Genomic DNA, 27053 nt, shown 5'->3' with positions numbered 1-27053 from the left:
CTGGCTCCAGGTCATCTATAAGTATTTGCTAGGTAAAGCCCCCGCCTTATCTCAGCTCACTGGTCACCATAGCAACACCCACCCCTAGCACACGCTCCAGCAGGAACATTGCACTGGTCATCCCCAAAGCCAACACCTCTTTTGGCCACCTTTCCTTCCAGTTCTCTGCTGCCAATGACTGGAACGAATTGCAAAAATCTCTGAAGATGGAGTCTTATATCTCCCTCACTAACTTTAAGCATCAGCTGTCTGAGCAGCTTACCGATCACTGTACCTGTACACAGCCAATCTGTAAATAGCACACCCGACTACCTCATCAGCCAGAGTGTCTATGTATGCGGATGACTCAACACTGTACACATCAGCTACTACAGCAACTGAAATTACTGCAACACTTAACAAAGAACTGCAGTTAGTTTCAGAACGGGTGGCAAGGAATAAATTAATCCCAAATATTTCAAAAACTAAAAGCATTGTATTTGGGACAAATCATTCACTAAACCCTAAACCTCAACTAAAACTTGTAATAAATCATGTGGAAATTGAGCAAGTTGAGGTGACTAAACTGCTTGGAGTAATTGGCTTGGAGTTGCAATTGGCTCAGAACAGGGCAGCACACGTCTGGCCCTTGGATGTACACAGAGAGCAAACATTAATAATATGCATGTCAATCTCTCCTGGCTCAAAGTAGCGGAGAGATTGACTTCAGCACCACTTGTATTTGTGAGAGGTATTGACATGTTGAAAGTCTGTTTAAACGACTAGCACACAGCTCAGACACCCATGCATACCCTACAAGACATGACACCAGAGTTCTCTTCACAGTTCCCAAGTCCAGAACAGACTATGGGAGGCGCACAGTACCACATAGAGCCATGACTACATGGAACTTTATTCCACATCAGGTAAATTATGCAAGCAGTAGAATCAGATAAAAAAGTATAAAAATACACCTTATGGAACATGGGGGACTGTGAAGCAACACAAACATAGGCACAGATACATGCATACACAAACATGATAACAGACGCACTATACACACACGTACACATGGATTTTGTGCTGTAGATCTGTGGTAGTGGAGTATGGGCTCGAGGGCACACACTGTGTGTTGTGAATTCTGTAATGAATGTATTGTAATGTTTTTAGATTGTATAACTGACCTAATTTTGCCGAACCCCAGGAAGAGTAGCTGCTGCCTTGGCAGGAACTAATAGGGGTCTCCCAGTCCCTGCAGCTGTTGAAAAACATCCCCACAGCATGATGCTGCCACCACCATGCTTCACCATAGGGATGGTGCCAGGTTTCTTCCAGACGTGATGCTTGAGATTCAGACCAAAGATTTCCATCTTGGTTTCATCAGACCAGAGAATCTTGTTTCTCATGGTCTGAGAGTCTTTAGGTGCCTTTTGGCAAACTCCAAGCGGGCTGTCAGGTGCCTTTTACTGAGGAGTGGCTTCCGTCTGGCCACTCTACAAAAGCCTGATTGGTAGAGTGTGCAGAGATGGTTGTCCTTCTAGAAGGTTCTCCCATCTCCACAGAGGAACTCCGGAGCTCTGTCAAAGTGACCATCTCCCTGACCAAGGCCACTCTTCCCTGATTGCTCAGTTTGGCAGAGCGGCCAGATGTAGGAAGAGTCTTGGTGGTTTCAAACTCCAATATTATGTGATTAAATGCAACAGACCCTGTATGCCTCAAAAGGAATCTAGTCAAGGTAGTATGACTACAATGAACATGTGTCTAACTTGCACCGTTAAACAATTATTAAGAGATACAAATAGCCAATTCTGGCGACCAATCTTCTAGCATTAATTTATTGAGGCAAGCAGATCAGAGATGTATATAACTAGAAATAGACCTACTAAATGATGAACGTATAGTCAAATAACTATTCTGTAAAAATGAGGAATGCATTTACTCAATTCAACTAATATAATTTTTAGTCACAAAATAATTAACACTCAAACAATTAGTGTACATGAAATACATGATACATTACAGACTACTCAGAGTAAATGACTATCACCAATAGGCTATGACTTAAAGTGGTTATTTACACGTGTCTTCAGTTCAGAATAATCTCTAAGAGAGAAAACTATGCTTGTCTGATACACACAGTAGCTTGGTAGCAAGTTCTCAAAGTATGAACAAATTCACTGTCCTTTTACCCAAATTCAAGGAGAAACTCACATCCAACCTGAATTAACATTTCTTTGCACTTTGCTAGTAAAAACAAAAGACAGGAAAACACACCCAGATTCTAATCTAATCAGCGTGCAAGTCACCAGTCGCGAGTATCACCTTTTGTCATTCTTTCACTGCAGTAGCAACACGTGAAAATCATTATAGAAATCTGATGCAGCTCAAGTCGACTTCAAAACCCACAATGCACTCTACAGGCTGGCAGACTGGCTGGCTGGCTAGCTAGCTAGCTACCTGCAAGCAAATGTAGCGACACACAATAATAACAAACTCAATATCTGCATGTGAAGTAGCTAGTTAGCTGTAAAATCGCCTAAACAAACTGCACTATCAATTTAAGAGTCTACAATCTCACCACACTCAACCTGCAGATCGATGTGCCTCGCAGAGTGGAGTCTGCCATTCGCAACGGCCATGCAACGGCACCATGCAATGCACCATGGACTGAAAAGGCAGAAAAATCTGAGAAATGTGGTGGACCCTCTCGAAGTAGGAATATCGCAAAAATATGATCAATGGTTAATTCGAGAGAAGACAACCTCCCGCTAAGGCTGGGTGATATGGCCAAAATCTCATATCCCGATATAGGTCATTTCATATCCCGATAACGATACATATCACGATATAGTACATTTTCTGTAAATTAAATGTATAAATAGTTTATATCAAATGACCACATGTAAAGGCCTATTTCTTATTACATTTTGAATTATACTCAACAAATAAAAAGGTACTTAATCATATTCGATTATTTATTTTATTTAGAACCTGTGCAAATTTTCAATTAAGCATGTAACAAAATATAAAATATGAATGTATAAAATCTAAAAAGGTAAATAGAAAACACTTCAACTATAGTTGCAAACAAAATAAATATAGGCTTAATATATTTTTTTTTTGGGGGGGGGGCTTGCCTGTTTTGCATGTTATTTTGGCATTAATACGTGTCACATATCAATTTGCATTTGGTACCTTGGCTCGAGTGTTGGCACCAACTCACGAAACCCCTGTTTCACGACCGTGTAAATTGGGGCCATGTCTTTGCAGATGTAAGTTGTAACGGCAGCTGTTATCTCCTTCCAACTTCGTGATTCTTTGCCATATGGTGTGCCACGGGAAAAAGCCTCTTGCAACATCTAAGTAGGGGGTTTGTTTTGAGCACTTGACTGTACTACTTGACTGTACTGATTCTTGCGTAGGTGGTAAAATAGGTTAGTGGTGTTTGAGCCTGTTGTTGGGACCGGCTTGCGGCATATTTTGCAGTGAACGGTTTCCTGGTTCGTGTCAGACTTTTCATACCCAAACCATGTCCATGCGACCGAATTTTCCCCTCTTTTAGGCACAAGCTCCGTGTCTCCGTGCTCTGTGTCTCTCTTCATGTTTGTTTTCTTTGTGCAAATTTCCATTCACACGGCACGTGTGGAAGAACGCAAAGCTTCGTCCAATTGACAAAAAATATTGCCGTTAAGAGTGTGATTTGCGAAGCAACGAAATAAACGATAGACCACAATATGAAATGACAGACGTTTTTCTATCTTCACACGATATATATCGTCATATCGCCCAGCCCTACCTCGCGCGTTATGACATTGGCCAGTATTGAAATTGGACATGTATGATAGATGTTTTCACGATCTAAAAGTCATATTCCTATTAACTTCCACTGTAGTGAGGGCTTTATAACAATGCCATGTCAAACCGGCTGAATTTCTGCCGGTTTGGCAAGAACTCATGCATCACATGAAAACATGAAATGACCTCGGGAATCAATAGAACATTGCTCAAAGATGCCCAAAAAACAATAAAAATGGGTGAATCGTACCTTTAACTGTAGACTAGTTACATTATATATACAAAAGTATGTGAACAGCCCTTCAAATTAGTGGATTTGGCTATTTCAGCCACACCTGTTGCTGACAGGTGTATAAACTTGAGCACACAGCCATGCAATCTCCATATACAAACATTGGCAGTAGAATGGCCTTACTGAAGAGCTCAGTGACTCTGGAGCAGTGGAAACATGTTCTGTGGAGTGATGAATCACGCTTCACCATTTGTCAGTCCAACGGACGAATCTGGGTTTGGCGGATGCCAGGAGAACGCTACCTGCCTCATAGTGCTAACTTGCTAACTGTAAAGTTTGGTGGAGGAGGAATAATGGTCTGGGGCTGTTTTTATGGTTCAAGCTAGACCCTTTAGTTCCAGTGAAGAGAAATCTTAACGCTACAGCTTTCAATTACATTCTAGACGATTCTGTGCTTCCAACTTTGTGGCAACAGTTTGGGGAAGGCTCTTTCCTGTTTCAGCATGACAATATCCCCATGCACAAAGTGAGGTCCACACAGAAATATTTTTTTGTGGTCAGGTCAGTGTGGAATAACTTCTCTGACCTGCACAGATCCCTGATCTCAACCCCATCGAACACCTTTGGGATGAATTGGAACACCAACTGCGAGCCAGGCCTAATCGCCCAACATCAGTGCCCAACCTCACTAATGCCCGTGGCAGTATAGAAGCAAGTCCCCGCAGCAATGTTCCAACATCTAGTGGAAAGCCTTCCCAGAAGAGTGGAGGTCGTTATAGCAGCAAAGGGGGGACCAACTCCATATTAATGCCCATGATTTTGGAATGAGTTGTTCGACAAGCAGGTGTCAACATACTTATGGTCAAGTAGTGTAGTAGTAGGCCTATGTATGTAAGTTGAAGTGAATGCAGACTAAGGTGTAACCACACAGAATAATCAATGCAGCCTTGTGAGTGTTGAGATGCGTCAAGACTAAAACACATTAGTCTGAATGGAATGAATCGACTGATCACATACAGGTAGTATGTCTCATTTACTGTCAGCGATTCACAGTGATCAAGATACAACTCTGCTACTTTATCCCTTAAACAGATAAAGAAACCTGGTAAAATCACCTAGACTAGATTAGTGGTAGGCATGTGACTGACAACAAAAACATGTAGCCAAATCTGGATAATCATACCCACACAGACCTGTGACTCCTAGTACACAGGGCTGGGGCACTCCTAATTAACGGTCTGATGACATCAGCTCTACTAGCTCATCCCTCAACAAAGGCCCTGAGGCAAGGCAATACACACACACACACACACACACACACACACACACACACACACACACACACACACACACACACACACACACACACACACACACACACACACACACACACACACACACACACACACACACACACACACACACACACACACATACATACATACATACATACATAAGGCAGGCAGGGGCAAGACTTGGGAACACTGCAGCCAGAGTGACATCAAGTAGCTTCTATTGAGACACTGTTCAACATTCTAGGATCAGAAGAGCTCCCAACACAGTAAGCAACAAGCAGAGGTCTACTAACAGGGTTGATGTGATATGATTTCTATGTTTGCTTGTCTTCTATGACTGTGTGTCCAGGTTGTCCAGGTTGTCCAGGTGTACAATATACTGAGATCTCTCCAATACACTGTATACTTCTGTCATTAGACTAATGAATAAGAGCATGGTTGTCAACATTTACGATTCATTAAGTTAAAGGAATAAATTGTAGGCTACTAAAATGATCTGATGATCTAGCTAAAATGATCCAATTAAGACCATCAGATGGAACGTAATGTATATAGTTCAGTAGTTGAATTCAATCGTATCACGGCTGGAAGAGAAGTAATGGTCTCTATAAGTGGGGCAAAACATGAGCTAACAATAACATATACAGAGAGAACTAAATCTAGCTAGCTAGGCCTACCCTACCCCAGAGCACAATTACCCTGGCAAACACTGATCACAGACCACAATGACCTCTCTCTCACACACACACTCACATACATCTAGCATGTGGGGAGCAGAACACTGCCTGAAAACAAGCTGATGAAAAACACAGCTCTGCATTTACACGCTAAGCTACAGACGTTAGCATTAACGTGACCCTGGCTAAGCACCGGAGCAATTCCTGATGCTACAGCACTAAAAACACTAACATACTGCAGTGACAGAACCCTGAGGTAAAAAAAGAAAGAAATGGTGTATCAGATGACCCTTTAGGTGTCTGCTTTGCTTATCTTCTATGTAAATAGATAGATAGGATGGATAGGTTGGATGTGGCAGTCTTAAAATGGTCTACTGCTGTAGAGTTGAGAGCACATCATGGGCATTGCAGGTAAATGCACAGCAAACCTTAACACAGATTGATAACATTAAATCATTAGCATACTAATGAGTCATTACATAGACAGATTGTGAGCTGTGATGCTTATATAATAGTCCCTTTGTAATCCCTCTCTCCCATCTGTCCCCTCGGTTTATTTTTCCCTCTCACTCTCTCTCTCTCTCTCCCTTGTCTTTCTCTCTCCACAATCTCTCTCCCCATGTCTCTCTCTCTCCCTTTGTCTCTCTCTCTCCCTTTGTCTCTCTCTCTCCCTTTGTCTCTCTCTCTCCCTTTGTCACTCTCTCTCCCCATGTCTCTCTCTCTCCCCATGTCTCTCCGCCTGTCTCTTACTTTCCTAGTCTCTTTCTCTCCCTGTCTCGCTATCTCCCTCTATCCCCCAATCTCTCTCCCCCCTGTCCCTCTCTACCCGTCTATCTCTTTCCATCTCTCTGTCCCCCCTCTCTCTCCCCCCATCTCTCCCCCCCCCCCTCTCTCTCACTGTACCCCTCTCTCTCCCCCCATCTCCCTCTCTCTCTGTATCTCTCTCTATCCCCCCGTCTCTCTCAATCTCTCTCCCCCCAGTCTCTCTCTCCCCCAGTCTCGCTCCTCTCTCACTATCCCTCACCAGTCCTGTCTCCCCTATTTCCCTCTCCCTCTGTATCCTCTCTTGCTCTCTCTCTCTCATGTCCCAGTCTGTCTGGATGGCAGTAGCATCAGGAGCAGTATTAGGTGTCGCCTCACATCAGCCCTGTCCGCCCCTGCAGTATGCCTGAACCCGACAAGCCAGCTTAGCGGAACAAACAGACATTTACACAAACCTCTCCCCTACAGGGGCTTACCGCCCGCAATACAACTCATCAAAAGGCTGGCTGGCTGGCTGGCTGATTCTGGGGATATAGTTAAGGGTATGAGAGGCAGGGGAGGTGAGGGGCTGGTTCTGTCCTTTTACTAACCTTATCCTCAGTGTTTCCCCTACATATCAGTATTGCCATTGGCGGTGTGGTACAGTAGGGCCCCCCAAGCAGCATCCAGGGTTAGGGTTGCAAAATTCTGGTAACCTTCACAAAATTCCCAGGTTGTTCAGAAATTCCGGTTGGAAGATTCCCAGACACAGAAGGGAATAAGTAACAAATCTGTAATCCTCCAAACAGGATTTCTGGAAAACCTGGGAATTGTGGTAAAGTTAAAGTCATTTTGCAAGTCTATTCAGGGCCCAACCATACCATGTGAAATACTTTCAGGCCGGGAATAACAGGTGGAAGCTAGATGGAAGGGCCAACCCTACTTATGTAATGGTAGGGGAATCACTGTCATACACACTCAAGAGCGTTTTGAGTCACTGTGTCTCTGTGTGTGACTAGAGGAGAACATGAGCCACACAGAGAGTTTGTCAACGTCAATCATCTCTATGGTACATCACTGCGTCCTGTGTCTAGGTAGAATGAAACCAGACGCGGTAGCTTACATGGTGGTTTACATGGGGAAATGTCACTTTGTTGACAGTGAACACCGCAGAGGTTTACCTGCATTACAGTCTCTCTCTTTAGACCGACGTGTGTGACCAACTGACAAAGTAAATCAGTCCACCAGGATTATGATTACTTACTCACGGCCACACTTTGGGAAAAGGAGGAAGGGAAGAATGCCATTGATGTGGGAAATCACAGATTGCAAGGCACGGTGACATTACTACAATAACATATCTTTAATATACAGTCACTCCCTTGCTCCACTGTTCTTCACAGGTTTCCTCACAATTTGTGTCTCTTAAAGCAAATATACTAGGCCCACCATGGGTTTGCTAGTTACACTATTGATTCTAACAAATAAAAAAATGATATCAATGAATGTATGATAGTTTTAACAAGTGGTCAGATAATGTAGTCCCGACCAATTAGCACATAATCTTGATGGAAAATCCCCATCTCCTTGCTCTGCCTGTCTGGTGTGTGTTGCTCAACAACACTGACGGAGAATGAAATGTAATGGGTAGTACATAGTCTTTTATCACTGTTGCCTGAGGAGAGTTGCCTGAGTGATTTAGTGGCACACCTTAAAGCGTACATACATTCTACAGTATTTACTCAGAAAACACTGGATGGCAGTTGATAATGAGCGGAAAAACAGGAGAGAGAAAGACAGAGGGCAGAGATGTGGAGACTAGACAGAGAGAAAGAGAAAAAAATTGGCAAGACAGACAGACAGACAGACAGACAGACAGACAGACAGAGAGAGAGAGAGAGAGAGAGAGAGAGAGAGAGAGAGAGAGAGAGAGAGAGAGAGAGAGAGAGAGAGAGAGAAAAACTGGGCCTCAATTTTATTGTGTCCATACACACACAGTATTAAGTCAGCAAACAGTGAGATGACTCTGCAAAAGGTATGTACACAACCAAAGCAATTATCAAACACAGGCACACAGAGGTAGAGGTTAAACACAGGGGCCATGTCTGAATGCCCATACTTGTGTTCTAAATAGTAACCATTTTGGGTATGCAAAAAAAGAACATTTCATAGTTTGTGAAATTTAGAAAATTGTCTTTTGATCAAGTAGAATTCCCTGCACACTATTGAGGAAGAGAAGTGTCTTTTCACACCCAGGTGTGCTTGACAACAGCTGGTAATCAGATGAGGTCACGCAGTGTACAAAAAAAACAACGCAATTCCACATTAGATGACACATTCTCAGTATGGGTAAGCCTAGTATGTTAATATTTTGTTGCTTACTGCAATCAATTTTACTAAACAGTACGTTCCACGTTTTACATTTGTATTTTTAGTCATTTAGCAGAGCTACTTACAGTAAGTAGTGAGTGCATATATTTTCATATTTTTCAAACTAAATAGTATGTAGTATATGATTAGTACACAGTATGTATACTGAACAAAAATAGAAACGCCACATGTAAAGTGTTGGTCCCATGTTTCATGAGCTGAAATACATTTTCCAGACACACAAAAAGCGTATTTCTATCAAATTGCTTACATCCCTGTTAGTGAGTATTTTTTCCTTTGCCAAGATAATTAAACAGCATGATCATTACACAGGTGCACTTTGTGCTGGAGACAATATGAGGCCACTCTTAAATGTGCAGTTTTGTCACACAACACAACGCCAAAGATATCTCAAGCGGTTTGCTGATGTCAACGTTGTGAACAGAGTGCCCCATGGTGGTGGTGTGGTTATGGTATGGGCAGGCATAAGCTAAGGACAACGAACACAATTGCATTTTATCAGTGGCAATTTGAATGCACAGAGATACCGTGACAAGATCCTGAGGCCCATTGTTGTGCCATTCATCCGCCACCATCACCTCATGTTTCAGCATGATAATTCACATCCCCATGTCGCAAGGATTTGTACACAATTCCTGGAAGCTGAAAATGTCCCAGTTCTTCTATGGCCTGCATACTCACTAGACATGTCACCCGTTGAGCATGTTTGGGATACTCTGGATCGACGTGTACGACAGAGTGTTCCCATTCCCGTCAATATCCAGAAACTTCACACAGCCATTGAAGAGGAGTGGGACAACATTCCATATGCCAAAATCAACAGCCTAATCAACTATGTGAAGGAGATGTGTTGCGCTGCATGAGACAATGGTGGTCACACCCGATACTGACTGGTTTTCTGATCCACGCCACTACTTAAAAAAATAAAAGATTTCTGTGACAAACAGATCCATATCTGTATTCCCAGTCATGTGAAATCCATAGATTAAAATCAAATCAAGTGTTATTAGTCACACGCGCCGAATACAACAGGTGTAGACCTTACAGTGAAATGCTTACTGACAAGCCCCTAACCAACAATGCAGTTTAAAAAAATACATGCTAAGTAAAAAAAACAAAAAAAACATAGATAAGTTTTTTTTTTTTTTTAAAACAACAACTAATAATTAAAGAGCAGCAGTAAAATAACAACAGGGAGGCTATATACAAGGGGTACCGGTACAAAGTCAATGTGCGGCGGCACCTGTTAGTCGAGGTAATATGTACATGTAGGTAGTTATTAAAGTGAGGGTAATAAACAGAGAGTAGCATCAGCGTAAAATTGTGTGGGGGGGGGGGGCGACGACAATGCAAATAGTCTGGGTAGACATTTGATTAGATGTTCAGGAGTCTTATGGCTTGGGGGTAGAAGCTGTTTAGAAGCCTATTTGACCTAGACTTTGCGCTTCGGTATCGCTTGCCTTGCGGCAGCAGAGAGCACAGTCTATGACCTAGGGTGGATGGAGTCTTTGACAATTTTTAGGGCCTTCCTCTGACACTGCCTGGTATATAGGTCCTGGATGGCAGGAAGCTTGGCCCCAGTGATGTACTAGGCCGTACGCACTACCCTCTGTAGTGCCTTGCGGTCGGAGGCCGAGCAGTTGCCATACCAGGCAGTGATGCAACCAGTCAGGATGCTCTCGATGGTGCAGCTGTAGAACATTTTGAGGATCTGAGGACCCATGCCAAATCTTTTCATAATAGGGCTTAATGAATTTATTTAATTTCCTTAAAAGAACTTTAACTCAGTAAAAAAAAGGAGAAAAAAAAGCTAGTGAGACAGAAATTATATGGAAAGTTTACAGAAGCATGTACTGTACACGTCAATCACTCTGCATTCTTAACACCCCAATCACAGTCAAGACTCATCAGTCTGACACCTCATCATTGCTTTAAAAACGTCTGCCCCATTACACAACAACTATTATTTTTCTTCCCAACCTCTGAACAGCCAGGAACCCCTCTAGTCTCCGCATTCATCCGGCCGCTCCACTCTGCTCCACTCAGTACCGACCAATCCCAGTGCTCTATTTTGGGTGAGCTGCACGGCATTTCAAGGTAGACCGTATGGATTAAGTTAGAATGACAAGGACATGGAGGGCTCCTCTGCCGACCTCTGTCCCCCCCTTCCTCTGCAACAGACAATTACTGCAGGCAAAGAGGCTTTTAGGGATCTATTGTACAGCGGGACTGTACTGGGCATCAACCGCAAGGCTAGTTATCAGGATGCTATTAATTCCCCCTCCCCCACCACTCCTCCCTCCCTTCCCCCCGCTTCGCTAGCTGGGTAAATCTATTTCCACGGTAACGAGCGGCAGGACCGACTGGAACGGCTGTCTAAAGCAGATTATCGCTCATCAAACCTTTACTGTGGAGAGAAAAGGTCACCATTCAACGGCAATGAGGATTCATCTCTCTGTGACTGTTATGGAGTGTACAGTACACACAGTACCACTGAAGAGCTGTAGTCGGCAAAGCCAAGGAGTAGAGTGGAGCAGACAGGTTATCAATATCCCCCCTCCTCCGTTTCCCTCTCAGTATCTGTCAGTCTATTGATTAGCAGTAATAAGAGGACAAACCCAGGAAAAACTGTTATTTGGCCGAGTGAGGTTGATTGTGCTTCAGAGGGCCTTCCAAAGAATAACCCTAATGTGGAAAGTCAGCACTTCTCTGTCAGTTGATACCTCCTCATAAGGAGGTCACGCCCTCTAAAATAGAAGTTGTATGCTATCAGAGGCTACATTACACTGAAAGGCTCTTTGATCAAGTGAATTTGATGTCACAGTTACACATGCTCTTGATAACTTTCCATTCTCTGTCTACCAGCAATACCATGTCGTTTTTCCTAGAACTACAACAAAACAAACTCGGAACAAAGCAAACCTATTTTAACTGACCCCATCGAAAGTGTGAGCCTGACACTGCTCTGCCAATAATCCATGTAGTAGACCAGACAGGTTGCGGGTACAGTATTGCTGTTACGCCTACACAGTGGCCTTTGCCATTATCCAACCTCCCTCTGTGTTTAGTACATATTCAACAGCCTCTAACCCTCTGCTGACCTTGCACAAACATAACCCACATTGGAAAGGCTAAGGCTGCGGCTGAAATGGCACCCTATTCCCTTTTGACACAGAGCACTGGTAAAAGGTAGAACCCTGGTCAAAAGTAGTGCACTATCTAGGGAATAGTGTGCCATTTCGGACACAAGCTAGGTTTCCACACAAGTACAAATGCTTGTAGTCATCTCTATCAATGCAGAGGCCTGGGCTGGTGGCAACAGGGATAAGTGAAAACACAGCTAGCTTGGACCTATGGAAGCTGCTGTAACAGCATCTACATGAAACACATAGGAAAAGCTATGCACTACAGGTACAGTGGGGCAAAAAAGTATTTAGTCAGCCATCAATTGTGCAAGTTCTCCCACTTAAAAAGATGAGAGAGGCCTGTAACTTTCATCATAGGTACACTTCAACTATGACAGACAAAATGAGAAAAGAAAATCCAGAAAATCCCATTGTAGGATTTTTTATGAATTTATTTGCAAATTATGGTGGAAAATAAGTATTTGGTCACCTACAAACAAGCAAGATTTCTGGCTCTCACAGACCTGTAACTTCTTCTTTAAGAGGCTCCTCTGTCCTCCACTCGTTACCTGTATTAATGGCACCTGTTTGAACTTGTTATCAGTATAAAAGACACCTGTCCACAACCTCAAACAGTCACACTCCAAACTCCACTATGGCCAAGACCAAAGAGCTGTCAAAGGACAACACCAGAAACAAAATTGTAGACCTGCACCAGGCTGGGAAGACTGAATCTGCAATAGGTAAGCAGCTTGGTTTGAAGAAATCAACTGTGGGAGCAATTATTAGGAAATGGAAGACATACAAGACCACTGATAATCTCCCTCGATCTGGGGCTCCACGCAAGATCTCACCCCGTGGGGTCAAAATGATCACAAGAACGGTGAGCAAAAATCCCAGAACCACACGGGGGGACCTAGTGAATGACCTACAGAGAGCTGGGACCAAAGTAACAAAGCCTACCATTCAGTAACACACTACGCCGCCAGGGACTCAAATCCTGCAGTGCCAGACGTGTCCCCCTGCTTAAGCCAGTACATGTCCAGGCCCGTCTGAAGTTTGCTAGAGAGCATTTGGATGATCCAGAAGAAGATTGGGAGAATGTCATATGGTCAGATGAAACCAAAATATAACTTTTTGGTAAAAACTCAACTCGTCGTGTTTGGAGGACAAAGAATGCTGAGTTGCATCCAAAGAACACCATACCTACTGTGAAGCATGGGGGTGGAAACATCATGCTTTGGGGCTGTTTTTCTGCAAAGGGACCAGGACGACTGATCCGTGTAAAGGAAAGAATGAATGGAGCCATGTATCGTGAGATTTTGAGTGAAAACCTCCTTCCATCAGCAAGGGCATTGAAGATGAAATGTGGCTGGGTCTTTCAGCATGACAATGATCCCAAACACACCGCCCGGGCAACGAAGGAGTGGCTTCGTCAGAAGCATTTCAAGGTCCTGGAGTGGCCTAGCCAGTCTCCAGATCTCAACCCCATAGAAAATCTTTGGAGGGAGTTGAAAGTCCGTGTTGCCCAGCAACAGCCCCAAAACATCACTGCTCTAGAGGAGATCTGCATGGAGGAATGGGCCAAAATACCAGCAACAGTGTGTGAAAACCTTGTGAAGACTTACAGAAAACGTTTGACCTCTGTCATTGCCAACAAAGGGTATATAACAAAGTATTGAGATAAACTTTTGTTATTGACCAAATACTTATTTTCCACCATAATTTGCAAATACATTCATTAAAAATCCTACAATGTGATTTTCTGGAAATGTTTTTCTCATTTTGTCTGTCATAGTTGTATTGTACCTATGATGAAAATTACAGGCCTCTCTCGTCTTTTTAAGTGGGAGAACTTGCACAATTGGTGGCTGACTAAATACTTTTTTGCCCCACTGTATATCTCTCTATGAGGCTCCAGTAGGTATCCACAGCTCCTTCTGAAACGCTTGCAGTCATCTCTAGTGATGCAGAGGCCTGTTTTAACACTTTATAGGCAACTTGAAGAAACAGTATATGTTGGAAATAACACACTCTGGCCCTCACAACATACTTACAGTGCATTCGGAAAGTATTCAGACCTCTTGGCCTTTTCCATATTTTGTTACGTTACAGCCGTATTCTAAAATTGATCAAATAAATACAAATCCTCATCAATCTACACACAATACCCAATAATGAAAAAGCGAAAACAAAGTTTTAGAAATGTTTCCAGGCCGGAAATACTTTATTTACATAAGTATTCAGACCCTTTGTTATGAGACTCGAAATTGTGCTCAGGTGCATCCTGCTTCCATTGATCATCCTTGATGTTTCTACAACTTGATTGGAGTCCACCTGTGGTAAATTGAATTGATTGGACATGATTTGGAAAGGAACACACCTGTCTATATAAGGTCTCACAGTTGACAGTGCATGACAGAGCAAATACCAAGCCATGAGGTCAAAGGAATTGTCCGTAGAGCTCCGAGACAGGATTGTGTCGAGGCACAGATCTGGGGAAGGGTACCAAAAAATGTCTGCAGCATTGAAGGTCCCCAAGAACACAGTGGCCTCCATCATTCTTAAATGGAAGAAGTTCGGAACCACCAAGACTCTTCCTAGAGCTGGCCGCCCTGCCAAACTGAGAAATTGGGGGAGAAGGGTCTTGGTCAGGGAGAAAACGGCAGACTCAGGAGCCTTGGTTTCTCAAATGACTGCTTCGCCTGGTTCACCAACTACTTCTCAGATAGAGTTCAGTGTGTCAAATCGGAGGGCCTGTTGTCCGGACCTCTGGCAGTCTCTGTGGGAGTACCACAGGGTTCAATTCTCGGGCCGACTCTTTTCTCTGTATATATCAACGATGTCGCTCTTGCTGCGGGTGATTCCTTGATCCACCTCTACGCAGATGACACCATTCTGTATACATTTTGCCCTTCTTTGGACACTGTGTTAACAAACCTCCAAACGAGCTTCAATATGCCATACAACACTCATTCCGTGGCCTCCAACTGCTCTTAAACGCTAGTCAAATTAACTGCATGCTCTTCAACCGATCGCTGCCCGCACCCGCCCGCCCGACTAGCTAACTTAGAATATGTGGACAACTACAAATACCTAGTTGTCTGGCTAGACCGTGAACTCTCCTTCCAGACTCACATTAAACATCTTCAATCCAAAATTAAATCTAGAATCGGCTTCCTAATTTGCAACAAAGCCTCCTTCACTCACGCTGCCAAACATACCCTCGTAAAACGGACTATCCTACCGATCCTCGACTTCGGCGATGTCATTTACAAAATAGCCTCCAACACTCTACTCAGCAAACTGGATGCAGTCTATCACAGTGCCATCCGTTTTGCCACCAAAGCCCCATATACTACCCACCACTGTGACCTGATACTCTTGTCGGCTGGCCCTCGCTACATATTCGTCGCCAGACCCACTGATTCCAGGTCATCTATAAGTCTCTGCTAGGTAAAGCTCCGCCTTATCTCAGCTCACTGGTCACCATAACAACACCCACCCGTAGCACGCGCTCCAGCAGGTATATTTCCCTGGTCATCCCCAAAGCCAACACCTCCTTTGGCCGCCTTTCCTTCCAGTTCTCTGCTGCGAATGACTGGAACGAATTGCAAAAATCACTGAAGTTGGAGACTTATATCTCCCTCACTAACTTTAAGCATCAGCTATCTGTGCAGCTTACCGATCGCTGCAGCTGTACACAGCCCATCTGTAAATAGCCCATCCAACTACCTACCTCATCCCCATATTGTTTTATTCACTTTTTAGCTCTTTTGCGCACTAGTCTTTCCAGTATTTCTACTTGCACATCATCTTCTGCACATCTATCACTCTAGTGTTAATTTGCTAAATTGTAATTACTTGTTATTGACTGTACGCTTTTTTATTCCATGTGTAACTCTGTGTTGTGTTTTTGTCACACTGTTTTGCTTTATCTTGGCCAGGTCGCAGTTGTAAATGAGAACTTGTTCTCAACTGGCCTACCTGGTTAAATAAAGGTGAAATAAAAAAATACATGTAGGAAAAAAATGACCAAGAACCCGATGGTCACTCTGACAGAGCTCCGGGGTTCCTCTGTGGAGATGGGAGAACCTTCCAGAAGGACAACCATCTCTGCACACTCCACCAATCAGGCTTTTGTAGAGTGGCCAGACGGAAGCCACTCCTCAGTAAAATGCACATGAAAGCCCACTTGGAGTTTGCCAAAAGGCACCTAGACTCTCAGACCATGAGAAACAAGATTCTCTGGTCTGATGAAACCAAGATTGAACTCTTCGGCCTGAATGTCAAGCCTCACGTCTGGAGAAAACCTGGCACCATCCCTATGGTGAAGCATGGTGGTGGTAGCATCATGCTGTGGGGATGTTTTCAACAGCTGCAGGGACTGGGATCGAGGGAAGGATGAACGGAGCAAAGTACAGAGAAATCCTTGATGAAAACCTGCTTCAGAGCGTTCAGGACCTCAGACTGGGGCAAAGGTTCACCTTCGAACAGGACAACAACCCTAAGCACAAAGCCAAGACATTGCAGGAGTGGCTTCGGGACAAGTCTCAGAATATCTTTGAGTGGCCCAGACAGAGCCTGAACATGATCAAACATCTCTGGAGAGACCTGAAAATAGCTGTGCAGCGACACTCCCCATCCAACCTGACAGATCTTGAGAGGATCTGCAGAGAAGAATGGGGAAAACTCCCCAAATACAGGTGTGCCAAGTTTGTAGCGTCATACCCAAGAAGACTCGAGGCTGTAATCGCTGCCAAAGGTTCTTCAACAAAGTGCTGAGTAAAGGGTCTGAACACTTACGTAAATGTGATATTTCAGTTTTCAATTTTTTTATAAATTTCCAAAAATGTCTAAAAACCTGTTTTTGTTTTGTCATAATGGGGTACTGTGTGTAGATTGATGAGGGGAAAAAATTATTTCATCGTTTTTAGAATAAGGCTGTAACGTAACAAAATGTGGAAAAAGTCAAGGGGTCTGAATACTTTCCAAATGCACTGTACACCTCATGACTTGGGGATTTCCTTACTTTTAGGCATACAGCAACACCATCTGACAATATATAGAATGTGAATCCTAACTCAAGACATGGGGGTCTACTAACTATAACACACCCCACAAAGACAAGGCTATGGGAAACAACTACTGCCCACACAGCAGCACATCCATTACTAAAGCGCTAATAGAAATTCTCACCTAACAGATAAATCAATGGACTGTACAGTATAGCGAAGGCATGCAGAATAGCATGGTGTAGTAGGTCTGCAGGACTTACTGAGGACTTACTGAGGATGTAGAGGGAGAGGGCGATGCCTGCCAAGCAGAAGCCCTCGAAGAAGCGCAGGGTGCTGAACATGGGAACGTTGACAGAGAAGGCCACGGTCAGACCAAACACCAGCATGAACAGGACCGAGATTATTAGGACCGGGTGGCGACCAAACCTGAGGATGGAGGGAGAGAAGGAGGGAGAGAGAGACAGAGAGAGAGAGAGGATGAAGCACAAATACAGTAGGAAAGATCCTTAATTACTTGTCCATATTTAAACAATACAAGCTAAAGCCTTTGAAGTCTGTCCCTTAGAGTATTGTTTCAGGGCATTAAAAAGAAACATACTGAAAACTCCTGAACGAAATGTCTATGAAAATATATGATGTAATAACTGTATTATGTAGTAAAGATATTATGTAACAACTTATTATGTAATAGTGAATAATTAAACTCACCAGTCTGCCAGGACCCCAAAGACCAGGTATCCGAATATGGATCCCACCAGCAGAGAGAACTTAGCAATATGGACCTTCCACGCCGAGTCACACACCAGACTCCACTGTAGAAGATGAAGAAGAACAGAGGAAGGTTACTGGATTGTCTAATGAACACAAATGTCAAACGGAAACGTGTCTTCTGCTTTATCCCAACTCCTCTGAAAGACTCTCACACTAAGTAACAAACACACAGAGGGCAGCCAAATTATGGCATACGGAGAAACAACCCATTCACATCAGCCATTTTGTATTCAGACTAATCTCAGCTAGAGTGTTACTCAATATATCTAATAAGGACATGAAGCATATACATTATTTGTCAGATTGTATGGGAACATTAACTCAGAGCTACAAGAGCATTCTAGCTAACTTCCTATTGGATTTGAACCAGGCTGCACACACCTGATCTCAATCCAGTTTCCCTAACCGACATCCCACTTTGCTAACAACGCCTTGAAACATAAAGAGAGAATAACCATTGATTTAAAGCCTCCATTAGAAGTGTTCAACCATGTAAATGTGCTGTAGCCTATTATGTTGAGTTTCCCCTTCCAATGCCTAGATTGCCCTGTGTGTTGTCTATAATGATGTATACCCCCACTTCAACCCCCCATGCCTGTGTGCTCTTCCTCTGGCTGTGTAGTGTAGTCCTCTGCCCCATCAGTAGTAGGCTTCCAAGAATGCAAAGTATGCTGTGCCACTACAGCTGATCTGCATTAGCAATACATCCATGCACATCTTTTTGTATTATTTGTGGATGAATACAATTGTAGGTAAATACAAGTGTGAACAGAAGGAACCTACTTTGGACAAATCAATCAAACATTGATAAATAAAGTACAGTGCAAAAAATAGCTAGACCCCATTCATCCCCTGCTAACTCTGCCACCGCTGCTGGGAAAAAACCTTAGGGGGAACTGAAGTAGATATATGTAGAGTATGTCTAATAAATCAATCCTTTACTGATTCAAGTCTACGTTGTAAAGTATGTGTACAAAACATACAGAATAAACCCACTTTAGTCAATGATGATAATGTCACCCCAAATCTGTTTGACTTATCCACTCCACTATCACCCCACACTTTCAGCCCAATGCAGCTGTGAGTAAACAGTACTGAGAGGCAGGCTGTTGGGGTTACTGGGTTCCTGGTACTCTGGTCTGGAATGGAGCCTCCTCTGTGCTCCCAGCTGTCTGAGGGATATAAGAGTCAAGGAGAGGGTGTGTAAGGGTGGGGCGTGATGGTGACAGGTGTGTGACACATGGGGTGTCTGTCTATCGATGTGACACCCGGAGTATAGCTCTGGTTAGCCAACAGAGACAGACAAGCACACACAAGATTTGGTTCCAAATTCTGAGATTAGCCAATACATACCCAAAGACACAGCTTTGGAAAGTACCAAACAGCACATCCATTACTTTGCATTGCTTTTTGATTTCTGGTAAACGTGAATGCAATGGCTCGGAACTGGTCGATTGTTTGGTCGTTAGGCTGTTGGTTGACCGAGATTGTCTTAGTCGAGCAGTAACAAATATATATAAATAAATATAAATATATTTGTGCCCATCTCAGTGAACTAATCCATTGCGGTGGCCTAGACTAAAAGCCAATTCATGCTTGAGCCTGCACAGCCATGCAGAGGCCAAATCGAGCTCTGTACCGTATTACCATGCGCCTCCCAAATTTTGTAACAACGTGGAGCTCTCTGTACAGCGCCACATTGACATGATTGGTTGACGGTAGAAAATACAAACTCACTTCCTTGACAACAGCTCTGCACTGTTCTGCAAAGCGCAAGAAGTATGAATGCCCTGACTTCTGCTGAGGTCGTATCACCTGGCCAAGGCAGACGTCGGATTGACAATGCGCCCAGATGCACAATGCACTTCTCTCTCCAGAATGCGCTCTCTCCCGCTAATTTCTGCACATTCATTGTTTCAGAACTTCATTGTGTGAATTGTTTGCGTTTGATTGTCAGTGTCTGTCAATTCCACAATACATATATCACCAGTAGTAGATTTACTGTTATTTCCTAGCATTTCTAATCTACAATGTTTGTTACTTTGGTTACAGTCATTTATGATAATGCATTCAATATTATTATTCCAGTCTTCCCGTTTTCATTGTCAGAGTCGACACATTGTTTGCAGAGTGCACAACCTATTCTACACTTGTGAGAAACAATTTTTAGTTTATTTTCATTCCATTTACGAGTTTTGTGAATTTAGTCATTGTGTTTTGTTTGGAGCGATCCTGTCAATGTTGAGTAAGGACACGCACGCATAGAAGTAGGGGGATTTGATAGTATTTTTGATTGGCTTTATGCATCACCAACTATGACCTGTGGATCTTCTCAGATTAATGTTTTCTTCACCTCAAACAGCAAGAAAACAAAGTCTGTTTTTACATCCATTGAGAATTACAATAGTTCCTCAATGTATTTGAAAAATCTATCTAGCTTTCTCCCTTTCGATAACCACTCAGCGTGGAAGGGAAAAATGTCATGCTCTGATCCAGTGGAAACGTCATAAAATAGGCCTACCTGATTACTTCTTATCTGTGTTTGACTTGGACTGGAATAGGTTCTGGTACTGTTTATATTTAGGTGCAGGAGCTCTACAATACTTTTGAGCTAATATTCTATGAGAGGAACAGGAGCTCAAGCAGGAGAAAATTTGAGGTGCCGGTACTCAGCTCTGGTGAGCTCCTGCCCAAGTTGAGCACTGCTTCTTATCCCTTGTGCAAATGGCCTACAGCTGTTGTCTGTCCTGAGCTCGCTGGGGCAGGAAACTCTGAGGGAACAGAATATTTGATACAATATTGCAAGTTAGTTAGTGCAAGTTTCAGGCCAGATCCAAGTGATTCGTTTATTTTTTGTAATAATTTTTGTAGCCCTTTTTCCATATCCAATTCGTAGTTACAGTCTTGTCCCACAGCTGCAACTCCCGTACGGACTCAGGAGAGGCAAATGTCGAGAGCCATGAATCCTCCGAAACGCGACCCTGCCAGACCTCACTGCTTCTTGACACACTGCTCACTTAAGCTGGAAGCCAGACACACCAATGTGTCGGCGGAAACGCTGTACAACTGATGCAATGTTTCAAGTTCCTTGCAGACAGGCCATATGTAGCCAATGTGATTTATATGATATTCATTTATATCAGGATATTTTCTACCTGCAGGCTGCAATGTTTTTATTTGTTGGCTTTATGTAGGCTATTTTTACATTGTTGGCAATGGCAATAGAATTAACTTTTTAGGTTTGTATCATTTTCATTTAGATTTGGATATAATTTTTATTAACCACATGACAATGATTTTCAGATATGAAGATATATATTCAGATATATATTTGCATATTATTAGTAGTGTTGGATAGAAAACACTCTGAAGTTTCTAAAACTGTTTGAATTATGTCTGTGAGTATAACAGAACTCATATGGCAGGCAAAAACCTGAGAAGTTCCACTTCCTGTTTGGATTTTTTCTGAGGTGGCAGATTTTCAACCAAGCTCTCATTGAAATTACAGCGAGATATGGATGAGTTTTCACTTCCTACGGCTTCCACTAGATGTCAACAGTCAATAGAACTTTGTCTGATGACTCTAATGTGAGGGGGGCCGAAGGAGACAGGAATTAGTCAGCACTGCCACGAGCTGACCATGCTTTGACCACGCGCGTTCACGTGATAGGCAGCTCCGTTCCATCGCTCAACTGAAGTCAATGTAATTCTCCGGTTGGAACGTTATTCAAGATGTATGTTAACAACATTCTAAAGATTGATTCAGTACATCGTTTGACATGTTTCTACTGACTGTTATGGAACTTTTGGATATTTCGTCACGTTATAGTGGACGCGCTTTGTGACTTTGGAATTGTTTACCAAACGCGCTAACCAAAGTAGCTAATTGGACATAAATAACGGACATTATCGAACAAATCAAGCATTTATTGTGGACCTGGGATTCCTAGGACTGCATTCTGATGAAGTTCATCAAAGGTAAGGAAACATTTATCATGTATTTTCTGGTTTCGTTGACTCCAACATGGCGTCAAATTTGGTTATTGTTCTGAGCGCCGTCTCAGATTATTGCATGATTTGCTTTTTCCGTAAAGTTTTTTTGAAATCTGACACAGCGGTTGCATTAAGGAGAGGTATATCTATAATTCCATGTGTATAACTTGTATTATCATCTACATTTATGATGAGTATTTCTGTTGAAACGATGCGGCTATGCAAAATCACTTGATGTTTTTGGAACTAGTGAATGTAACGCGCCAATGTAAACTCAGATTTTTTTATATAAATATTAACTTTTTTGTTTGACTTGTTTGGACGAAGTTTAGCGGTAGCTTTTTGGACTCCTTTGTCTGCATGTTGAACGAGTGGATTACTGAAATCGATGGCGCCAACTAAACAGACTTTTTGGGATATAAAGAAGGATTTTATCTAACAAGACGACCATTCATGTTGTAGCTGGGATCCTTGGGATTGCAAACAGAGGAATATTTTCAAAAGTAAGTGATTTATTTTATCGCTATTTGTGATTTTGTGAAGCCTGTGCTGGTTGAAAAATATGTTGATGTGGGGCGCCATCCTCTGACAATCGCATGGTATGCTTTCGTGTAAAGCCTATTATAAATCGGACAATGCAGTTAGATTAACAAGAATTTAAGCTTTTAGATGATACAAGATACTTGTATGTTCATGAATGTTTCATATTACGATTATTTATTTGAATTGCGTGCCCTCCAATTTCACAGGATGTTGTCGACAGTTGTCCCGCTAGCAGGACACCTATCCCTAAGAAGTTTTAAAGCATCAGACAAGCTCAAAGCATATAGTTTATTTTATTAAAACACATAGGGTGTGTCTATACAGTTGAAGTCGGAAGTTACCAAACACTTAGGTTGGAGTCATTAAAACTTGTTTTTCAACCACTCCACAAATTTCTTGATAACAAACTATAGTTTTGGCAATGGTTAGGGCATCTACTTTGTGCATGACACAAGTAATTTTTCCAACAATTGTTTACAGACAGATTAATTCACTAATAATTCACTGTATCACAATTCCAGTGGGTCAGAAGTTTACATACACTAAGTTGACTGTGCTTTTAAACAGCTCGGAAAATTCCAGAAAATTATGTCATGGCTTTAGAAGCTTCTGATAGGCTAATTGACATCATTTGAGTCAATTGGAGGTCTACCTGTGGATGTATTTCAAGGCCTACCTTCAAACTCAGTGCCTCTTTGCTTGACATCATGGGAAAATTAAAAGAAATCAGAAAAGAAAATGTAGACCTCCACAAGTCTGGTTCATCCTTGGGAGCAATTTCCAAATGCCTGAAGGTGCCACGTTCATCTGTACAAACAATAGTACGCAAGTATAAACACCATGGGACCACGCAGCCGTCATACCGCTCAGGAAGGAGACGCGTTCTGTCTCCTAGAGATGAACGTACTTTGGTGTGAAAAGTGCAAATCAATCCCAGAACAACAGCAAAGGACCTTGTGAAGATGTTGGAGGAAACAGGTACAAAAGTATCTATATCCACAGTAAAACAGTTCTATATCGACATAACCTGAAAGGCCGCTCAGCAAGGAAGAAGCCACTGCTCCAAAACCGCCATAAAAAAGCCAGACTACGGTTTGCAACTGCACATGGGGACAAAGATCGTACTTTTTGGAGAAATGTCCTCTGGTCTGATGAAACAAAAATAGAACTGTTTGGCTATAATGACCATCGTTATGTTTGGAGGAAAAGGGGGGAGGCATGCAAGCCGAAGAACACCATCCCAACCGTGAAGCACGGGGGTGGCAGCATCATGTTGTGGGGGTGCTTTGCTGCAGGAGGGACTGGAGCACTTCACAAAACAGATGGCGTCATGAGGGAGGAAAATTATGTGGATATATTGAAGCAACATCTCAAGACATCAGTCCGGAAGTTAAAGCTTGGTCACAAATGGGTCTGCCAAATTGACAATGACCCCAAGCATACTTCCAAAGTTGTGGCAAAATGGCTTAAGGACAACAAAGTCAAGGTATTGGAGTGGCCATCACAAAGCCCTGACCTCAATCCTATAGTAAATGTGTGGGCAGAACTGAAAAAGCGTGTGCGAGCAAGGAGGCCTACTAACCTGACTCAGTTACACCAGATCTGTCAGCTGAAATGGGCCAAAATTCACCCAACTTATTGTGGGAAGCTTGTGGAGGGCTGCCTGAAACATTTGACCCAAGTTAAACAATTTAAATGCAATGCTACCAAATACTAATTGAGTGTATGTAAACTTCTGACCCACTGGGGATGTGATGAAAGAAATAAAAGCTGAAATAAATCATTCTCTCTACTATTATTCTGACATTTCACATTCTTAAATATATAGTGATCCTAACAGCCACCACTAACATTTAGTGGCCGCTGCCAACATACTGACTCAACTCCAGCCACTTTAATAATGGGAATTGATGGAAATTATGTAAAAATGTATCACTAGCCACTTTAAACAATGCCACTTAATATAATGTTTACATACCCTACACTACTCATCTCATATGTATATACTGTACTCTATATCATCTACTGTATCTTGCCATCTTTATGTAATACATGTATCACTAGCCACTTTAAACTATGCCACTTTATGTTTATATACCCTACATTACTCATCTCACATGTATATACTGTACTCTATACCATCTACTGCATCTTGCCTATGCCGTTCTGTACCATCACTCATTCATATATCTTTATGTACATATTATTTATCCCTTTACACTTGTGTGTATAAGGTAGTAGTTGTGGAATTGTTAGGTTAGATTACTTGTTGGTTATTACTGCATTGTCGGAACTAGAAGCACAAGCATTTCGCTACACTCGCATTAACATCTGCTAACCATGTGTATGTGACAAATACATTTTGATTTGATTTGATTTGACTTAAGACAGGGGATTTTTACTAGGATTAAATGTCAGGAATTGTGAAGAACTGAGTTTAAATGTATTTGGCTAAGGTGTATGTAAACTTCCCACTTCAACTGTATATGGAAAAATAGACTTTTAACAATTTTGACCACTCGATTGGGTGAAAGAACAGACGACTTTCGGGTTACCAAGATTTGTTTTAGTCGGGGACAGCCCTAGAACGAATAAAACAATGTTCTTCATTTGGGGACAGGAGGACTGAGTTTGCACTCTGTATTTCCTTCTCAATTGAAACTGAAGTTCCCCACTCACAATATGTCTTTAGGCTATTAGAGTTTATGACCTCTTATAACCTCTGGCATAGCGATCTGTCCTGTTCAGGGTAAAAAGCTCCAGCTCCACGATTATGCACTGTCACGAGGCAGTGATCACATGACACACACATGCATACTTTCGGTATCGATGTCACTAGGGGACAAGACCAAGATGGGAGGCAAACAAGTTCCCCAATGTTGAGTAATACCACATAAACCATGAGGTAGTGTGTCAAAGCCAAGGAAGTCTGCTCTGTCTTTGGCCGTGTCAAACTTGCGTGTTGAAAATGTGATGTGTGTCAGAGCTGGGACTATGTATAAGACCATGGGATATGGAGAACTCATGACCGTGCAGAATGGGGGATCAACCAGACCACGCGGCCAGGGTGCCTGACTAAGCGTGACAGATGAACGCAGTTCAAAGCAGCTGGTGACCGCACAGTTGAAAGGAACCTCAACCATTAATAAGCACCAAAGAGAGAGCTGACTGTGCAAGAAGCCTGACCACATCTTAGTTAGAGGAACAGAGTGTTTTAATGTTAACCACGATAAAAATCCTAACCACGACTGAGGTCAAGGGACAAAATATGTTAGCTAGTAAACCTGATGTCGACCGTACGTGACCACGGTCATGTCACTACAGAAGTTCAGCTAGCTACTCGACAGAACATTCCGTCCCATATGCTTCCTTTAGTGCCCTCACTCACTATTGTAATGTTCATTAGGGATAGCTGAATTGTAGGCTCTATGTTAGACAGTAGGCAATGCCTTATTAATCCTTTAGTTTGACAGGCAGGCGGGAGTACAAAAGGCCTATTGGTGCTCTGGGTCTGTGTGTGACAGCAAGGGAGGGCATCAGGCCCCGAACACTAACCCAAGTGAGTGGGGGGGGGGGGCAGGAGCCCCCCTGCAGGCATCCTGCTGCGGTGTCTACCGTGTCATTTAACACCAACGGCCACAGCTGCATGTACAGTACATATCTAACTAGAGATACAGTCTTATACTCAGCTGGCTCCTCCCCGGATTTAGTGTTAAATGCTCTACAACAAAGCTTTCGTAGTGTCCATATAGCTTTATCTATCCTTAACCTTGGTCTGAGCACCTCCAAAACAAAGGTCATGTGGTTTGGTAAGAAGAATGCCCCTCTTCCCACAGGTGTTATTACTACCTCTTGAGGGTTTAGAGCTTGAAGTTGTCACCTCATACAAATACTTGGGATTATGGCTATACGGCTGTCCTTCTCTCAGCACATATCAAAGCTGCAGGCTAAAGTTAAATCTAGACTTGGTTTCCTCTATCGTAATCGCTCCTTTCACCCCAGCTGCCAAACTAACCCTGATTCAGATGACCCTCCTACCCATGCTAGATTACGGAGACATAATTTATAGATCGGCAGGTAAAGGTGCTCTCGAGCGGCTACGTGTTCTTTACCATTCGGCCATCAGATTTGCCACCAATGCTCCTTATAGGACACTGCACTCTATACTCCTCTGTAAACTGGTCATCTCTGTATACCCGTCGCAAGACCCACTGGTTGATGCTTATTTATAAAACCCTCTTAGGCCTCACTCCCCCCTATCTGAGATACCTACTGCAGCCCTCATTCTCCACATACAAAACCCGTTCTGCCAGTCACATTCTGTTAAAGGTCCCCAAAGCACACACATCCCTGGGTCGTTCCTCTTTTCAGTTCGCTGCAGGTAGCGACTGGAACGAGCTGCAAACACACACTCAAACTGGACTGTTTTATCTCAATCTTTTCATTCAAAGACTCAAACATGGACACTCTTACTGACAGTTGTGGCTGCTTTG

General features: G+C 42.8%; 1 protein-coding gene across 1 annotated transcript in view; it reads right to left on the bottom strand.

The window, feature by feature from the left end:
- The window catches only part of LOC139550660 (solute carrier family 22 member 23-like), a 78665-nt gene that overhangs the window by 33473 nt on the left and 18139 nt on the right, over positions 1-27053 (bottom strand). Inside the window, exons 2-3 of the mRNA XM_071361683.1 lie at positions 17962-18065; positions 17525-17679 (exon numbers count right to left, since the gene is read on the bottom strand). Of these exons, the coding sequence (XP_071217784.1) occupies positions 17525-17679; positions 17962-18065 (259 nt within the window). The remainder of the gene's footprint in view (positions 1-17524; positions 17680-17961; positions 18066-27053) is intronic.

The sequence above is a fragment of the Salvelinus alpinus genome, chromosome 23, assembly GCF_045679555.1.
Source record: "Salvelinus alpinus chromosome 23, SLU_Salpinus.1, whole genome shotgun sequence".
Lineage (NCBI taxonomy): Eukaryota > Metazoa > Chordata > Actinopteri > Salmoniformes > Salmonidae > Salvelinus > Salvelinus alpinus.
Note: the sequence above shows the minus strand (reverse complement) of the source record. Positions and strands in the feature narration are given on the sequence as shown.